General features: G+C 40.9%; 2 protein-coding genes across 5 annotated transcripts in view; one reads left to right on the top strand and one right to left on the bottom strand.

Moving 5' to 3' along the window:
* LOC6575740 (S phase cyclin A-associated protein in the endoplasmic reticulum) overlaps window positions 1-2,301 on the bottom strand; it is a 39,784-nt gene extending 37,483 nt beyond the window's left edge. The window contains exons 1-3 of one of the 3 annotated variants that reach the window (XM_044008559.1): window positions 1,552-2,301; window positions 178-1,199; window positions 60-147 (exon numbers count right to left, since the gene is read on the bottom strand). In XM_044008559.1, coding sequence (XP_043864494.1) covers window positions 60-147; window positions 178-1,199; window positions 1,552-1,687 — 1,246 coding nt within the window. In that variant the 5' untranslated portion in view covers window positions 1,688-2,301. Of the gene's footprint in view, window positions 1-59; window positions 1,200-1,551 lie in introns of all 3 variants that reach the window. The other 2 variants (XM_044008560.1, XM_032728590.2) reach the window with 2 other exon arrangements.
* A 396-nt stretch (window positions 2,302-2,697) lies between these two features.
* LOC6575739 (protein bicaudal D) lies at window positions 2,698-20,153 on the top strand. Of its 2 annotated transcripts, none has more exons than XR_004363854.2 (8): window positions 2,698-3,817; window positions 15,464-15,829; window positions 15,899-16,036; window positions 16,106-16,956; window positions 17,021-17,238; window positions 17,306-17,560; window positions 17,625-17,926; window positions 18,180-18,260. XR_004363854.2 is itself a non-coding variant. In XM_002001708.4 (8 exons), the coding sequence occupies exons 1-8, from the start codon at window positions 3,593-3,595 to the stop codon at window positions 18,295-18,297; spliced, it is 2,346 nt and encodes a 781-aa protein (XP_002001744.3). In that variant the 5' UTR covers window positions 2,699-3,592; the 3' UTR covers window positions 18,298-20,153. The 2 variants fall into 2 exon arrangements, 1 of the variants encoding a protein (XP_002001744.3); XM_002001708.4 differs by having other exon boundaries at window positions 2,699-3,817; window positions 17,625-17,799; window positions 18,180-20,153.
* The last annotated feature ends 4 nt before the right edge of the window (window positions 20,154-20,157 follow it).

Raw genomic sequence — 20,157 nt, 5'->3', positions numbered from 1 at the left:
CTTTCGAAATAGGTGAAAGAAATACAAACTGTAGTCTTTTATGAGCACTTATAACTTACCCGCCAGCTGCTTCACAGCGGCTTCCGCTTCAGTCACTTTTCGCTCCTGCTCAGCCGCCTCCTGCTCAGCCGCCTCCTGCTCAGCCGCCTCCTGCTCAGCCGCCTCCTGCTCAGCCGCCTCCTGCTCAGCCTTTTCCTTGGCAACTGCCTCTCTTTCAGCCAGCTCCCGTTCCGCCTTCTCCCTTTCCGCAGCCTCCCGCTCCTCCTTCTCCCTGGCCATCTTCTCGCGCACATCGGCGAGCGTCAAGTGCGGATCTTCCAGATCCGTCTGGGAATATTGTGTATTCAACTCCACATACGACTTGTCGTCAGACAGATCCAATTGCGGAGTCTGCAGCTCCAACTGCGGGGTCTGCAGCTCCAAGTGCGGAGTCTGCAGCTCCAATTGCGGAGTCTGCAGCTCCAACTGCGGAGTCTGCAGCTCATGCACCTCTTGCACCTCTTGCATCTCTTGCACCTCCTGCACATCCGAGTTGGGTGAGCCGCGTGCATTGCGTGGCTTATTGGAGGAGAACAATTCGCGGACATTCACACGCATTGCGCCGCGCGGCAACGGGTCGCAGGCGCGCAGCAGCTTCTTCGGCGTCACGTGACCATCGCAGCAGGGCGACGTCTTGCCCGAGTTGCAGGGGAAGAGCGCCGGACTGGACTTGCCCGAGGTTGTGGGACTGCAGAGGCTCTTGGTGCGCACGCGCGGCGTGGGATTGCTCTTGCGCACCTCCCAGGCGAGGCTGTGGGGGCGCTGCTGCACCGGGCGCGACTCGTAGTCCCAGCTGACCTTGAACCACTCGCTGAGCGCCTTGAAGTCGCGCACATAGTTCTCCAGCACAAGGATCGCCTCCTGGCAGCTGGATATGTTCTCGTAGCACTCAACAGTCTGATAGATCTCGTTCACCGCGCGCTGCAGATTCCCGAAGAGCAACGCCCAGTAGCGCGCCTGCAGCTCCGACTTCTTGTCCCGTCCGGTCGAGGCGCTGCGCACACGCGGTCCACTGGAGCCGGCCAGACCGGCGCTGCCCGGCTTCGATCGTGTTGCCGCCCCCGTCGTCGTCGGCGATTGGCAGTGTTTGGGCGTTTGCATGCCATTTGGCGATTTCGGCGGCGCCATTGGCGGCTTGCGGCTTGTGGGCGTCGGATAACCTAAAACAAATAAGATTTTAGTTGCAAAATCGCCAGGTTAGCCAATGATATACTATAAGTTACCCTGAATATACGCAAGCTTATTTTTAATAAAAAATAATTTAAATAAACAAGAGACAGAAAAGGCAGACAAGCCTCGCTCTGTGTTAACTAAATAAAATGAACGATATGACATTCATATATCCTATAAATAGGAGTAATAATAGATAGGCTAGCTCTTACTCCCTCGCTCTGCATTCCAAGCATATCAGAGATTTATGTGAATCATATAAAGGCAGACGCCATTATCTATACCCTTCACACAAAGGGTATTCATAAATATATATATGATAATAACAAAACTCCAACTTACAGTCTCCATTGACTACAGCGCCATCTCTGCCAGCGCCGACGCCGACGCCGCTTGCGGTTGTCTCATCGCAAAACTGGTAGACAAGCAAATTCTTCGCCTCGCGTCCCTCACGACTTAAAACCTCTCGCATTTCCATAGTCTTCTTCTGATACGTTTGTTATGCTTTTGATATACGCGCTTTGTGTGTGTGTGTAAGTGCGCACGCTGTTTTAGCCCGCTGCCTACGCCAGCGCCAACGCCAACGTCAACGCCTACGCCAGTCTCCCAAAAAACGCAGCTGTTCGCACACCTTTCTGTTTGTTCCTATTTCAACAGTTAAATTCGTTTGCGATTCGCAGCTGCTGTTGCTCCATGCACAAAATGTTTGCTATTTGTAACAATCTCAATTGATGGCTATGCAATTTGCTGCACACTTATGTGATTTTTATATTTTACTGTCTTTTAACGGCCGCCGTTGTTGTTGCTTTTGTAGCTGCTGCTGTTGTTGTTGCTGCTGCTGCTGTTGTGTCTGCTGCTGCCGCTGCTGCTGAGAATTTCGCAATGACAGCTTCTAACATTTTTGCGCAATACACACGCTTATGCTTTTTGTCTAGACACACGCAGGCTACTAGAGCTACTAAATTGTTTTGAATGTTCAGCTGTTGCTACTGTTACGCAGGTGTCTTTATTATAAACTAAAAATAATTTTAAATCTCAGCACGGACGTCGAATTGCATGCCAAACGAAATCAGCTGTCCCTGTCTTTGTATCGAACAGTGTGTACACACTGCCTTACTGTAGCTTATCGATAATGTAAGCAATATATCGCATGCTCTACGCACTGAAATAACTATTTATATACAATAAAAACTGTTTATAATTATAATTATATTTAAACAGTCAATAAATAACAATGATTATTGTTAGTTAAGTATCAACTATCGCCATCTATTAATATCGTATACATATCAAAGCGATATATCGATAATATAGCATATTCTCTTGTTTACACATTTATTATACAATAATCACAATATTATTTAGCTTAATTATGGATCTATCAATTCAAATTATTTAATATCTAATTCTTTTTATTATGATTTCAAAATATATTTGCAACTATCGCAACAACTGCCATGGCTCACCGCTACAATGTCTTATTGACATCACTAATTCGCATTCCGTCACAAACAGTGTGTGTGCAAAGAAGAAGATACGCACGCACGGACCGTGATTGCGGAGTTTTGTTTTTGCATTCGAAGAACTTGTCGATTTTAACTTCTTTAATTAGCAATTTCACCAAATTGCTCCAAACAAATTCCGTCTCAAGTGCAACGAAAATACGTACTACATATATATAGCATACAACTAAAGTTTGTTGGCTACCACGGCTCGTCTGGACAGCAACAATTAATAAAATGAAAGTGGAAATCGTGTGATGTCATGTCGACGACGGCAGCAGCAGAGACGTCGACCGTTCTGTGAATTGAAACTTCCTGTTCTCGCTCTCTCTTTCTCTGTGAAACCCACTCTGTCCTCCCACTGTTTGCCGTATGATAGATCCTGTTGAAGGTAGCCAAAAAGTGCGACAAGTGATGGTGAATTAATTTTTGGCAAAGCAGAAGATTAAAGTAAAAAAGAAAATATAAAAGAAAAGAAAAAATTCCAATTTTCATTCCACCGCTCAGCTGCAAATGTGCCAGTGTGAATAGCAGCACAAAAGAGAAAAGGTGAAACGAGCCAAACACATACGCACGCACGCACACACACACGGAGAAGCTTGCGTGTAGGTGTGAGTTGGACAGCAACAGCGGCCAAAGCACTAAAAAAAACACAGCAACAACACAATAAAAACAGTTTTTTATTGATTTCCCTCCAAAAAAAAAAGAAACAAAATAAATAAATAAAATAACACAAACAATTTGACGACGATTCCGCCCAAGCAACAGGAGCAGCTGCATTTGCCACGCCTGTATATAGACCGTGGTACCGTCCTTAAGCTACACACACACACATTCCCACTCCCTTTTCGTCCCCCCGTCACCACCTCCGCCCACTCACCATGTCCAGCCCCAGCGCCAACGCTGATGCCCAACCAGTTGTGGAGCAGTTGCGCTTGGAAGTGGAGCGACTGACACGCGAACTCGATCAGGTGTCCAGCGCCAGCGCTCAATCTGCACAATATGGCCTCTCGCTGCTGGAGGAGAAGTCGGCACTGGAGCAAAAGTGCGAGGAGCTGGAAACCCTCTACGATAACACACGCCATGAACTGGACATTACGCAGGAGGTAAGCACAAAAGAAACAGTTGAACAGCTGTGTCTATGTGTGTGTGTGTGTGCGTGGGGGTGTTCACTGGATTTAAACTGCCGCTATTTGGCAGCAAACACACACAAACAGTCAAGTATAAGCATGCACATGCATGTAAAGCCCACACATACATGTGAATAGCCTACACACACACCGACATAATCGCTGTTAGACCAAAAGTTTTTGCAATTGGTTTGCAATTTGCCTTGTTGGCAGAAAACAGTAAGCACTCGCTAAAGCGTACACTTGGATTAGCAAACATTGAGTGAATGTTGCAGCACTTGATTTCTTTAGTAGAACTAACAGGTTGAATAAGCGAACAGAATATCTTTTTATTGGTATGCTAAAAAGATAATGCGACTACAGTGAAAGCTAAAATATGATGAATTCTTTAATGTGTAAACAATCTATTTTCAAAATATATAAGAATATAGCATATTATTTGTCTACTACATCGCATATTAGCTATGACAATATCCAATTGGATTTAGCCTGAAAATATTCACATATTTCAAACATAAATATTGTAACTTCTCCACTATCGATTGTAACTACTGCTGTTGTTGTTCTCTTCTAGCCCATTCGCCATATCGAATCTCCACTTTTATGCTACACCGCTCTCTCACTCTCCAATTCGTACTCTCCTCGCTCTGGGCGCCTTTGCTTGTCCAGCTCTGATAATCACAAATGATTTAATCGTTTAGCTGGTCACATGTTGATTTTCCTTCGTTCTACAAACTGGGCTTGCGGTACTTGGCGCCGCTTGAATGAACGCCTACGCTCAGTCGCTCTCCACTCAACAATAGTCTCCACTCTTTAACAGCCATCTCTCTAGGTCTTTCTCTCTCCCTCTCTCTCGCTGCTTGATCATGGTCAATTTGGCATGCGCTTTATTATCGCCACTCAGTTCAGTTGCTTTTGCTGTTGTTGTTGTTGTTGTTGCCGACTGACTTGGTTTATATGAATGCTGATATGTTTTTTTCTCATTCCATTTTGCACCTGTGTTCGCTCGCCAACTGTCAGACTGGCAATTAGCCACGGCAATTGTTTTTGGCATTTCCGTTGGAATTTTTCGAATGTGCATTGCGGAAAAGCCCAACAACAACGCCAACAGCAACAACAAAAAAGTTTGTCCTTCGCCCAAAGGGCTTTAGCGGTAATATAAATAACTTTTGCCTGTCGACTCATTATCATTTTGTTTTGCACCTTTTATTTATGTGTTGTTTCTTTCTCTGCCTTTTATTGTTGCCCCTGGCGTTAATTACGCGATTCGTTGCCAAAACAATGAATCGATTGGTCGTATTTCAAGTCAAGTTTTAGCTTGTTTCAAAGCCGAACTAGTTCCAAGTAGAAATATTTTTATTTGAAGTAGGAATTTATGTGTTAAGATTTTGTATTTGCTTATGAAAGATGATGATATTTAGGAGTATAGAAACAATTGTCCATATAAATAGGATAACAAATAAGAGGATATATTTACAAAGGAATATATAAAGCCTTATGCAACAGACTGAGAAAGTCTAATTTAAAATATTATTAAGTACCTTTTTGATCCTATATTAACATATGTATATATAGATTTATATTTGCCCTTGAATTTTTAAATAATTAAATTTTATTATAGATTATAGCTTCTCATATGTTTTACCACTCAATTCCAAACATTTCTCAATCACACGCTTCTCTAGTTTTCCAAACTTAATTCCACATTCCATTTTCATATCACCTGCACTGTTTGATTAATTGTACGACAGGTGGCGCCCACTTGCTGGCCCACTAGGCCGTTGGCTTGATAGTTTCCAGCTTGTTAGCTTTGAACTCAACTGAACTTTTAACGAGAGAGCTGATGCCGCGAGCAAAATACACCCACACACACAAACACACACACACGCACACACTCTCACTCATTTACACGCGCATTAATGCATGCTTAAAATTAAAAAAAAAAAAGGAAGGAAAGAGAGAAAATTATTTGCAGCGTCGACGACAACGCTGCGGGCATTCGGTCTCCGCCTTGTGCCAGAGCTGTGGCTGGGAGGGGCGTGGGCGTGGTTGGGCGACATATTTCCCACTTGTAATCAAGATATCAGCCCGTGGGCGAGTTTACCCCCTAAATGAACATAAATCAGAGTCGCCCTGAACAGAGACGAAGAGTTTTGAGAGCTGAGCAGCAGCCGCAGCAGCCGCCGCATCCTGCCAAATGGCTGCAGCCAAATTAGCCTGGCCAAAATTAATAGAATATTTTCCCCATATAGAGCTGGCGGCGATAATTTTCTCGCCGACTAGGCCTAAATGTGCAGGCATTTTGATTGCGCGCTTAAATGGGGTAAGGGGAAATTTTCGGAAAATCGCAAAATATGCCAAATTGGCCAAAATTCGACTGCAGTCGAATGCAAATGTTTAGACGGAATGTTAAGCTCTGCGCCAAAGTGAAGTTAAGAATTTATGTAGTTGACTTTGTGGTTTGTGTGTGTGTGTAGGCGAGGGGCGTAACTAGGCGTGGCACGTTACACATGTTGTTTGGACGTTTGTCTAACTGCGGCAATTAAGAGGCGGCCAAAACAACAGCCATAAAACCGAAGCCAACTTCGAGTCACTCTCTCTGTGTGTGTGTGTGTGTGTGAGTGTGTGTGCGTGTCAGTCGGTCTGTGTGTGTGTTATTTGACCATATTTTATGACTCGCCTGATGGCAGCCAAGGACATTTCGCCCAGGGACCTCATCGTCCTCGCTCGCATAGTTGTTGCGGCCTGTGTGAGTTGTTAACTTGACAAAGGCCACAAAAGTTTTTAATACCAACTTTAATAATTAATGCCATTATTTACACGGCAACTGGTAGATAGATAGAGCGGGCGATAGGGAACATTGGGGAGCGAGACGTAGGGTGAGCGAACTACGAACTATGCAAATTGAAGAATTTTTAAATAGAGCACATAAATTGCAACGAGAAAACTGTTGACAAAATTCTAAGAGGAATATTTGAGAGCGTTAGTTTAGTTTAGTTAGTTTAGAGTGGGAATATCCGGAGGCTTTAGATTCTTACGCATGAGCAGTTATAAAATATGTTTAAACTATAAAACTATGAAGCAGAAGTTGATTAGGTCGATAAAATAATCAGAGTTGATCATAGCTAATAACAAGAGAAACAGATTATATATGTATAAAGAGCACTAAATATCGGAAGGTGATAAGAATCAAATCAGTTATCAGGTAATGCAAGAGAAGAAACTTTGAGATTTATATATTTAATAGAAAATGTTGAAGAAACTCTATTAAATGATAGTAAGAGTATTTAAGTAGTCAAAGAATCATAATAATTATAAAGCTTACGTCAATAAGTTATCAAAATATAATGAGAATACCCTGATTACCCAATTTCAATGGGTTCAGAGTATTAAAACTGATTAAAAAGCTCAAGATATTGAAGAAAATATGTTAGTGAAGAACTATAGATTAAAGAATATGGAATCGAAAAACCAATGCCTGACTGCATTTGCTGATTATAGACTAAAAGGTATTCCCTAAACTTGATCTGTCTTCCACCTTGAACTAGTTACACCGTAAAGTCATTCAATGTTAAGCCCTTTGATGAGCTCTGACTAAACCTCAGTATTCTTTCGCCTATTTCCCATTTTTTCCGCTGTAATACCTCACATCAAATCACAGATTCAGTTCCGAATCATAATTGCATTTGCATATTTTTCTCATTATAGATCCTAACTCACTCCATCCCCGCACTCACCTTTGACAGTAGAATCTCCAAAGGGCTCGCTTAATTACTCAAACCGCTTTAGTCCAATCTGAGCCTTAATTTCCACAAATATTCAGCTGACAAAGAAAACTGCAGCCCAGCCAAAAGTCGTTAGGCTAAATCCTTGCCAAGCACTAAAAAACAATATGAAAAGCGCCCAGGACACAACCGAGCTGGGGCCTGGGAGTCCTGGCAGCAGGATAGAAAAAATAAAATCCCGACGAAGAAATTATAATGATTTGACGCTGATGCTCTGTTCTGTTGGCGCAAATTGCAATTCTACGGCAATCAAATCCGGCAACAACATGGACGACAGACAATTGCAGCGGCAGGGGGCCAAGTCTGTGGGGCAGGGTTAAGGGTAGGCGAGCAAGGGTTAACTGCTGCAGCAATGACAAAACATGTTTCCGAGCTGCCTGCAGTCGCAGTCGCAGTCGTCGTCGCAGTTGTCATTTGTAGCTGCCGCTGGTGCTGCAAGGGAAATGAGCAGGAAAAATGTTGTTCCCAAACCATTTGGCGGTGTCTGCAATGAAAATTTAAAAGCAGCTGTCAACTGAAGAGGGGGCCAGAGAGAGAAAGAGGGGGATGGGGACTGACTGGCGAGGAAATCTCACAGCAAGTCGCTCTTGGAGAGGCTGCGGCAATGCAACAAACAGTTGCAACAGCTTTTACACGCTACGCCAATTGGAAATGCTGCAAAAGAGGGTATATTCAAAGGCCCAGCAAGGCAATTCCATTAGGCTGCATTCATTTAATTTATTTTCTTATTATCGATTTACAGTATCAAGGTCTTTGAAATGATAGTAATTATGTATATAGAAGAAAGAAGAATTAACTTATGTAAATAGACTTGGTAGGACACAAGAGCTTTAGTTTGTAGTATGTATAAATATTGATTATAGCTATCGATATTTTAACCTGCCTAGCCCTAATCTTACACTAGCCCAAGAATCGATAAATATCGCTTGAGTGCTGAAAGTGTTTATAGATAAAGTGAGCAGAACTGTATACACAACTTAGTAAACATATCAGAATAATGTGAGTTTATCAGCAATATCTTCAATTTGCTGCAAATCGATAAATATCGGCAGGGAAACCATGCCCTTGGATCGTACATGTATAGAAGTAGATGATAGCTCAGTTGATGAATATAAGTTGGCCTATAAAAGACATTAAGCAGCTTATAGATGATATATGTAAACAATCGAAAATCGATAAATATCGACTATGCTTTATAGCATATCCTCCACACTGCTAAGGCTTGAAACTTTGATATTTAGTTGAATAGTTGAATATAAGTCACCAACAAATCAGTAGCTGTTTACAGGGTATCTGGACATTGAGCAGTTACGAATTTCTTCTCTGTTTATGCACCAGTCGTGTCCATAATGGCAATGCAATTTATTTGCACCCAACTTATTTGGAAACTGATTGGCTTCCGTTTCGGCTCATAGACACATTTTATGAGCCCAACCGAGAGACGGTTCCTGCTCGCCTCTTGCGGAATCTCGAGCATCTCTCTTGGAGTGCTGCCAATTTGGGGGCCACAAACAGTCGCAGCATCCGCACAAACAGACACATTTCGCCCCAGTTATATGCAAATGGTCGAATTGGACACATGATAACGACCTCAGCTGATTGGCTGTTAAGTGCAAATGATTTTTACTGCTTTTGCTCTCTGATAATGATGATGATGATGATGATGATGATGAGAATGAGAATGCGGATGACGCTGGGTGCAACCAGCATGCAACGAGGCAGCGGCTGTGACAGCGCTATCCTTGCTGCGCGCGTCAGCAACATTTATTGTCCCGCAGCTGAAAAGGATTTGCATATGAATTCCGCTGCATTCTTACAATTCGCATATCCATTTAGTTAAGAGCACAATTTAAGTGTGTGCACATACCGTTATGCCAGACAGAGGGGTATTACAGCTATGCTGTGGCATAGCTCTAACAGATTCTTCTTCATGGGATTTATAAGCAATCTCTATATAGATAAGTTGTATAAGAATTTTATTCTCAAATGTGATCTATACTCTTGTCTAGATATTTTAACTTGAGTCAGCTTTATGATTATATTAAGCTTTATGATTATATTATTAAGCAAGTTCATTAATCATTCCACTGATATCTTATATATGCATATACTTTAATAGTCAGGGTATGTGAATATGATAAAGAGACTCTTCTCTCTACTTTGCAATCTTAATTTTGAATCGATAACAATCTATTAATCTAACAAATAGTATCACAATAGTACTATTTATCATACTTGCCGATTTGTTCGGTTATTTTTAACTTCGATTATATTGTATTTCCAATTCCTAAATCTGTAATGGATATTGTATTTCTAATTCCTAAATCTGTAATCGATAAATATCGTCGTATGTATTTTAGAGTAATGCTTTAAGTTTGCTAGCTGATCTGAACAGTTTCCAACCGATAAATATCCATTTCGACCATATGTTTGTGCTTGAGAATTATGAATTTATTCATAGTAATATCTATAGCTCTTATCATTCTGTATGGCTATAAATTATGAATATCCCTTGATGTATCATCAATCGATAAATATCGATAAATAGTTTATATATATATATATTTCCAATCGAACTAAATCCATTGCAATTTCCTATCTCTACCCTAGCCGTATCCCATTCGTATATCTATATTGTGAAGAGCATTAGGGCTCTCGACTTGACATGGCTAGTTTTTCAGTTTGCTTTCATTTTCTTGTTTTAGTACTTTTGCTAGTTTCCATTTAGTTGAGAGCGTAATTTGCATTGCTTTTGTGCTCGCGCACAGTTTCCATGCTGAATATTATACAGTTTTGTGCCTCGTTCTCATTCAGCTTTGGCTTCAGTCGCTTCGCTTTGCTTATTTTCATTTTGGCGACATTTCAAATTCAGAGAGTGTCAAATGCGTGCATTGACATGGAGGCCACAAGTGCGTCCGCATCCCCCCAGCTTATGGTGTTTGTAATCTCACTCTGTCTGTGTGTATCGGTGTGTGCGTGTGTGTGTGTGTGTGTGTGTGTGTGTGTGTGTGTGTATGCGTGTGTTTGTGTGCGGGTTAAGAAATTACACGACAGCCTACAGCAGGGCATCAAGAGCAGTAGCAGCAGTTGTTCTTGTTTGTTTGCATTGCCACTGATTGTTATTTCCATGTTGGGGTGATGAGCCACAATACCCTGTAATACGAATATATGTGGGGTTTATTGAAAAATTAAATAACTGAGGTATATATTGTATATATATATCTGATAGACGAATCAGACAAGACTATATTATATATTTATATTCTATGTGTAGAATCTGTTCTATTTTTCCCATGTTTTAAGTTAATGAACCTCGTAGTTCTCTGCCAATTCTCAGTGCATTTAGATAAAGCTCTACGTTGATTACATTATTTTCTTATGGAATCTTATGCATCTAAATTCATCTGCACTTTCGTAATTCAGAGGAGCCTTTTATCTCTCACGAAGACTTGTTCTAAAGGGAGAGAAAAAAGTATGCTTGCTATACTTACTGCTACACTTAAAATATTTCCCATTAAAAGAAGTTATGCTTATAGAAGACAGTAAACTCTAATGAGCTTTTTCTATCGGAAGACGAGATAGTAATCCGATATTTATCATTGAGCAGATTTTCAAGATTTGGCAAAAATTGATTCTAAGCTCTTTGTAGAATGAAAACCATGGTGATAAAATAGGCTGCAAAAATATTTTTGCAGAATGCTTGGAGATATGAGAAGAAACATTGGTACGGGAGTATAAAGCCTAGTTGAACATTTGAAATAATAAATACTCTTCTGAAATATATAAAAGTGATAGAAAATCGATATAGATTAATGACTCTGCAACTAAATCTGATTATATATCGTTATCATTCCTTCTAAAGCCAAGTCTACAGGGCATCTGCAAGTCGATCACGCGCCACTAGCTAATTTCAGTCGTGCGCTGGTGTTGCTGCTGTGGCCGTCATTGTCGCTTTGCCTATGCCCCAAACAAACTGTTCAGTCATTCATGGCATACTTTATCAGCACAGGTGCTGGGGCGACAGAGCAGGGCGTGGCGGGGCGACCACCGCCTACGCCGGCTGTGGTAGGAAATTGTTACAGCTCGCTCGTTTGCTTGTTTGCCAGCGCTGCTGCCCGTTGTCATAATGTGGGCAATCTGCTCTCTATTTTTAGTAGCCGGCAATTGTGAAGCAGTGCAACGGGCCGACGGCAGACGGCAGACAGCAGACGACGGACGGCGGACAGGCTGACAGCAGCTGTGGCAGCTGTTGAAACATCAATGCGGACCTGGCCGAAACTTCATTTTGGGCCATTTAGATGCTGCTGACACACACACAAACACACACAAAACCAAGCCACAAACAGACAATGCCTGTGCGTTGCAATCGACCAGGTGGGGGCTGGGGCAGGGGGTGACGTGAGTCAGGCGACGTTGCACAGGACACACCTCTGTTGCCACGGCGAGTCCTGCCTTCCTGCCACGCCACGCCTCGCCACGCCTCGCCTCGCCGCACCTCGCCTGTGCTAATATTTGCTCGACTTAATTAAAAATCTTTTCTAATTTGCATAAAGTTCATGTCGGGGTGTCATTTAATGTGGTTTTTGTGGCTAACTGTTGCCGCTGCCAGTGCATAGATGCCGCTGGAGATTATGAATTTGGAGAAGAATTTATGTTGGAGGCACTGAAGGAACGTACAGACAGAGAAAAATGCAGAGAAAGTGAGAGAAATAGAGGTAGTCAGGCAGAGATACAGATTGGACTAAGCTACTTAGAGAGAAGCGGATAGTAAGAGAGAGAGCGTGAGACAATTAGTAAGAGACAGAGACAGAGAGAGAAAATAAAAAGAGAAAGAGGCGTTGTAAGAGAGAGATTAAACAAACAGTCAAAGAAAAATGGAGAGGTGTATAGAAATAGAGAGTTAAAGAACACGATTGAAATTGGCGTAAAGTATTATTAGGTGTAAGTGAGAAGTCAGTAAGGTAAAGAGAGGGACAGAAAGTATGAGATAAGGATCGAGAATCAGTTAGAGAAAGAGAGCTCGATCTAGAGCCATGATCGAGCTCTCTTTCTCGAGAGATGCAGTGAAAATTTTTTTTATAAAACGTATATTTTAATGAAATTTTGTAATGAGCTCAGCTTATGCATTTATGCAGAGCCTTTTAAAGCCTACACAAATTTATTCACAATTTTAAGTGTATTTTCATAGGCCTAAAGCTAAGAGTACTTTAAAATTTAATGCACTTGCTGAACTATACTTGAACTGGATTTTTGTATATTTGAGCCAACTCAGCCTCAGTTTAAACAAAAAATGGTATACCTACATATAAAGCCGGAAGTAATTTAGTTTACTTCCATCAATTTTCATTTACAAAACAATATAAAGTTAGACAATCGACAAAATATTCTAACTTAATTAACAATCATTAAAAAACTTGGTTAAACTGACTAGATTTTAATAGCTCTCCAAAAATAAAAGTCCCTCAGGCAACAAAAACTATGAACAATAGATGGCGCCACTAGGTCCTTTAGAGTCAGCCCCTTGCGATAAAGAGTTTTGTAAGCATTTAGCAGCTGCTCAAATTACATTCGAAGCGCTGAGCAAAGAGTTGACGCTGCTCGTATATGTATAAACAACTACATATACATGCATATGTATTTATAGTATCATATATATAGGGTTAGGTGGCGCCACGGTTTGGCGTCATCTCTTGAGTTCTCGAATTTCGAGCTTAACTGCCACTCGGCTTGGCCTTTTGTTTGCTTCCAGAGCCCTGCCACACTAATTAACGAAATGCACTTGCCGCCAGCTCGAATTGAAAAAGAAAACACAAATGAAGAAACTGAAAAGAGAGAAATGCGGAATATAAACGAAACGAAACGAAACGAAATGAAATAAAAGCGTTGACGTCGCCCACGGCCATTGACAATGATCACAAAGCGAGCCCAACTAGCCAGAGGCGTGGCAGGGCGGGCGGGGCTAGTGAAGTGGCCAAAAGGGCTAGCAGCTGCGGGCTATTTCCTTTCACAGCTGTGGGCTTTTGTCAAGAAAAAGCTGACTAATTGCAGTAGCATTTGAAGCATTTCAAGAATCTGCTCCGCTGCACTGTAATCCACCAAATCTCATGGTCAGCTCCGCAGTTGCCGGCCCGTGTGCCGTGTGCACGTACCTCAAATGTGCCCAACTAACGACAGTGCCGGCGAGATTTCAATTAAAGTCCGCAAAACACGATTACAGCTTAGCCACGCCCACCACCCAACGCCAACACTCCAGAAACCACCCGGCCACCCACTCGCTGCGGCTGGGCATATATGGGCACGTCGCATGCCTTCAATCAGGCGCGCTTTTATGACTGCACAGGCATCGGGCGAGGGCTTGGCTGGAATGCTTTAATATACGTTTAACGTGTGTACACTGAGAACAAATGTGGGGCACTTTTAGTAGAAAATACTCAGAGTGATTGAATTTAATAGGCAATCAAGTGTTGAGCAGTATGAAGAGAGCAAAGTTTCATATACATGTAGAGAGGGCAAATTTAGATATATATTGAGATATATATATTTGAAGATGAATTATATATTTATATAGATATTTCCTTGTTTTAACCATTTTAATAGTACAGCGTATATAATTGTATACAATATTATTATATAGATAACATTCATCAGTAAATATTATACACTAAAAATTCTATAGATTTATTATATATTAGATTCAGCATACCAAAGATGATAATATTTAATTGTAATAATATAATAGTATTCCAGAAGTTAATATAGAAATATCTATTTACCTAAACGTAGATGCTTTTCGAGAAGGAGAGAGAGATAGAATCTTAACATTCAGATCCTTATAAAGAAATTTGAAATTTGATGGGCTATACAAAAACGACATGTGAACGATATCGATGACATAGATATATGTCCATATGCATATAGTGCATACACGATTTATTTACAAGAATGTCTTTAGATGGTACATTAGTTTTATATAAAAAAAAAACTTAATTTTTAAATAAATGTGTATTACTAGAAAATTTCTTCAAGTGCATCCATGATAACATACATATTTACCTCTTTGCCACGTCCTGGGCGTGTCCTGCGCCTATTAAGCTTAACGAGCACGTGCGCCCGTTACGCATTTTCCAACACTGCCCGGCACAATTAAGCAACAACAATACACGAGGACGAACAAAATCCAATAAATGCGAACAAGAGCAAATCCAACTTTGAGATGCACTTGCTCCATCTACACGTCCATTGGGAGATCTGTAATAAAGGGAAAATGCCAAAAAAAAAAAAAAAAAAAAAAGAAGAAGAAAAAAAAATGAAGGAAAATATCTGCGCCATTTAATGAAAAATGTAACAAAGCGAAACGAGGGGCGTTTCGTCAGCAACAGACCAACGCACAGGCAGAGCTCCCCAGTGACTGACGCCCCCATTGACTACGACCCCGCCCCCTCTCGCTCACCTACACAACTTACACATGCAAATGACTGCAATAAAAATGGGAGGCTGGCAACTTTTATGATTGCAATACCCCTGATACACGAGCGAGTCGGTTAGAGTGAGAGAAGCAGCGATAACTTAAGGGGGGAGGGAGAGGGAATGAATATCTGAAATGGTTAAAGCTGCAGGTGAAATTACGATATGAAACTACTTTGATTAATACATTTCAACTAAATATTCTATTAGTATTATATGGAATAGCATCATCAACCAACAATTTCTTAGCAATTCCTCCATCAAAGAATTCTGAAAGATGAGGAAAGGTAGCTCTAGTAATGCTTTAATTAGTATATGAATATTTTCTATCGACATCCAACTCAATTCTTACTACTTTCTCTCACATTTACAGGCGCTCACAAAATTCCAAACCTCACAGAAGGTCACAAACAAGACCGGCATCGAGCAGGAGGAGACGCTGCTCAATGAGTCGGCCGCTCGTGAGACATCGCTCAATCTGCAGATACTCGATCTGGAGAACGAGGCCAAGCAGCTGCGCCATGAGCTGGAGCGCGTGCGCAATGAGCGGGATCGCATGCTGCAGGAGAACTCGGACATTGGACGCGATAAGAGCGATAATGAGGCGGAGCGACTGCGTCTCAAATCAGAGCTGAAGGATCTGAAATTTCGTGAGACGCGTATGCTCAGCGAATACTCAGAGCTGGAGGAGGAGAACATATCGTTGCAGAAGCAGGTGTCCAGCTTGAGAAGCTCGCAGGTGAGTTCATTTGAATTGGAATAGAAATTTGGTTAGACTTGAGACATTTGCACCTTCGTTGCCTTTCAGGTGGAGTTCGAGGGTGCCAAACATGAGATACGTCGCCTGACCGAGGAGGTGGAGCTGCTCAATCAACAGGTCGATGAGCTGGCGAATCTCAAAAAGATTGCCGAGAAGCAAATGGAGGAGGCGCTCGAAGCACTGCAGGTGTGTGGGAGGAAATAAATGCGGAAATCTGGAGCTGTCTTTGACTAAATTCTGAAATCCTTCTTTTAGGGCGAGCGTGAGGCCAAATATGCGCTGAAAAAGGAGCTCGATGGCCATTTGAATCGCGAGTCCATGTTTCACATTAGCAATTTGGCATATAGCATACGCAGCAATATGGAGGACAATGCCAGCAATAACTCGGACGGGGAGGAGGAGAATCTGGCGCTCAAACGTCTCGAGGCGGATTTGAGCACAGAACTCAAATCGCCCGATGGCACCAAATGTGATCTCTTCTCGGAGATTCATCTCAACGAGCTGAAGAAGCTGGAGAAGCAGCTGGAGAGCATGGAGAACGAGAAAGCGCATCTGACGACGAATTTGCGTGAAGCGCAAAGCAGTCTGGACAAGTCACAAAATGAGCTGCAAAACTTTATGTCGCGCCTCGCCCTGCTGGCCGCCCATGTCGATGCGCTGGTGCAGCTGAAGAAACAGATCGACGTCAAGGACCAGGACAGACAGACCAAGGAGGACGAGCAGCAGCTGCAGCAACAGCTGCGCAGCATTATCACACAATATGCCAATTGGTTTACACTCTCCGCCAAGGAAATAGACGGCCTCAAGACTGATATAGCTGAGCTGCAAAAGGGCCTGAACTACACGGATGCCACCACCACGTTGCGCAACGAGGTGACAAATCTGAAGAACAAGCTGCTCTCCACCGAGCAAAAGTCGCTGGATCTGCAGAGCGATGTGCAGACCCTGACGCACATCTCACAGAACGCGGGTCAGAGCTTGGGCTCGGCTCGCAGCACTTTGGTCGCACTCAGCGATGACTTGGCTCAGCTTTATCATCTGGTCTGCACGGTGAACGGCGAGACGCCGTCACGTGTGCTGCTGGATCACAAGACCGACGACATGAGGTAAATGGAAATTTACATATTTCATTTGAAACCATTCATAATAACTTGAATGTTTTCATTTCAGCTTCGAGAACGATTCCTTGACTGCCATTCAGTCGCAGTTCAAATCGGATGTATTCACCGCACGCCCGCAAATCGTTGAGGATCTGCAGGGCCTGGCCGATTCCGTGGAGATTAAGAAGTATGTGGACACAGTGAGCGATCAAATCAAGCATTTGAAGACCGCTGTGGAGCACACCATCGATCTGAACAAGCACAAAGTGCGCGCTGAGGGCGGAGAATGTAAACAAACACAAATCCCATATGGGCTAAGCCTCCCTCATAACTCACTCTCTCTTTCCCTTTACAGCTTCCGATAAGGGCAACACCGAGGAGGTGGAGGAGCTGCAGGAGCAAATTGTGAAGCTGAAGAGCTTGTTGTCTGTGAAGCGTGAGCAAATCATTACACTGCGCAATGTGCTCAAGTCCAATAAGCAAACCGCCGAGGTGGCGCTCACAAATCTCAAATCCAAATATGAGAACGAGAAAATCATTGTGAGCGACACGATGTCCAAGCTGCGCAATGAGCTGCGACTGCTCAAGGAAGATGCAGCCACTTTCTCCAGTAAATATAAAACGTAAATTATAATGTCAATTTATAAAACTAATCTCTCTCTCTCCCTCATCAGGTCTGCGCGCCATGTTCGCTGCACGCTGCGAGGAGTATGTAACTCAGGTGGATGATCTGAATCGTCAGCTGGAGGCTGCAGAGGAGGAGAAGAAGACGCTCAATCAGCTGCTGCGCTTGGCTGTGCAACAAAAGTTGGCGCTCACACAGCGCTTGGAGGAAATGGAAATGGATCGGTGGGTGCATTTGGGTCGCTAAACAAGAAGCACAACACAAGAACTCAAAGTCCCATGCCAATAATTCAATTAAGCAAATGTCTTTAGTTATGAAATCCTTATACAAAATTCAAGAATCCTTCACTTGGTAAGCATTGGGGCAAAATAATGTTTGCATGCGCGAAACGCTAAGGCGTTTGCTGTTGCTGTTGCTGCTGCTGCTTCCGGATAACGAATGCCTAAACCAAAGCAAGAACTGAGAGAAGCTCTTAAATAATAGTCTACCAAATAATATTTATATTGTAGTTGCTAATTGTTGTTCATAAAACCCTGCTGCCAAACTAACTCGTTTCCAAATATCTTAAACGCTTTGCTAATCATTCTCTCTATTTGGCCAACAGCGAGATGCGTCATGTGCGTCGTCCAATGCCTCCGCAGCGCGGCACCAGCGGCAAATCCTCATTCAGCACACGTCCATCTAGCAGAAATCCAGCGAGCAGCAATGCGAATCCATTCTAACATAAGATCAGCGTGCAGCGTAAGCTTTTGGCCTTGGTTTATACTTTGCTTAAGTTGTAAATTCGTTGGGAGTAGCTGAAGAATCACTCACAGACGAGCCCGGACCCATACAACACACACATGGAATACTTTGAATGTATTTGTGAAGGATGCTATAGCTATTTGTTCTACTTCCTATATTTAATGATATATAACTATATTCTATTTGTATCTGTTTCTATTTGTATTTATTGAGCCCTTAGTTAGACAAAAAAAAAAAAAAAAAAAAAAAAGAAAATCACATAAGAAAACAAAACAGTTATTAACGGTTAGTTACTTAAACGTCCAATTAATTTAATTAACAACTCTATTGAAATTGAAAAAAAAAATATCAACTAAATAATTGTATTTTTCTATATACAAGAAAAACATGATCAACAAATGTATTTGATTCAAATTAGTTTTCTTTTTGTTAACATTTTCGCGTTGATTGATTTATGAAATTTGATTTTTGTTATCAACGCTGTGCGCAAAAAGCGAAAGAAAAAAATTTGAAATGATGAAATGAACATATATATGTATATATATATGTAAATTGGCAAGCATGTATTAATAGCCTGACTATAAAAAGTATTTTTCAAAAAAAAAAAAAAAAAAAAGAAAGAAAAGAAAACAAATTGGAAAAGTATTTCCAAAAAAAAAATGTACGTAAAAGTAAATACGAGATAACTTTTGTTGAAGAACAAAAGCAGAAAAGCTTAACAAAAACAAAATATGTAAATTCTATATGCTATATTTATATAAAGAAACGAGAAATATTTGGCAAGCAACTGTTGTGCGGATTTCTATCAGCAATGGCAGCGGCGTCTCAAAGACGAAACATTTTTCTGATTGAAAACAAAAATTGTAGTAAATTTAATTATTTTCTGTTCGCAATCAAAATATTATTTACATAAAAAACCAAGTTTTTTTGTTGCAACCATAGTCTATAATTTGTGCATTATTTAATTTAATAAAAAAATATAAATAAAATAAATTAATTGATATGAAAACAACATTTATTTAGCCACAATCTTTTTCACTTTTATTTTATAAACACAGCCTTTAAAAATAGAATATTCTATTTACTACTAACAAGCAGCTTAATCAACTTAAAATAACAAAAAAAATTGAATAATTAAAAAACGTTAAAGTTAAAACTAATAATAATTATTATTATATTATAGTAGCAAATTAATTAAATACACAAAAAGTAGAGATTTCAAACACAGCCAAGTTCTATGAAATTATAATAATATTAGAATGTTTATGTTTCAAAAATGTTTAGTTGGAAAAATGTGTAAGAATATCAAATTGAAATATACATTGAGCGTATATTATGTAAATTTACCGAGCCATTAAATTGAATTTATATTTAAGACACACACATGCATACATAGACTCACACACACACACACATCGTCCACACACTCACATACACTGAGATTAACTGAACTTATTCAGTTGCCTATACAAATTATTTATGATGAAATTTGTAGAACAAGAAACAACAAAAACAACTGATGAATACATAAATTTCAAAATGATTTTATTGTAATTTTACCGTCCCTTTTTGCAAAAAGAAAACAAAAAGAAATATGTAAAGATGGAACAAAGTCTATTTATTGAACACACACCGAACCAATAAACAACAACTACAACATCAGTAAAAACAAAAACAAATACAACTTTAAGTTTCATCCAGAACATACATCCATATATATATATATAAATAAATATATATGTATACATATACATACCTTATCAATCGACCCAACAAGCCAAAATATTGATAGCCAACAAAAGTAAAAACAAAAACAAAATAAAATAAATAATAACATA

This window comes from Drosophila mojavensis, unplaced genomic scaffold (genome assembly GCF_018153725.1).
Source record: "Drosophila mojavensis isolate 15081-1352.22 unplaced genomic scaffold, ASM1815372v1 contig_36, whole genome shotgun sequence".
NCBI lineage: Eukaryota > Metazoa > Arthropoda > Insecta > Diptera > Drosophilidae > Drosophila > Drosophila mojavensis.
This window is presented reverse-complemented; position numbering and strand designations above follow the sequence as displayed.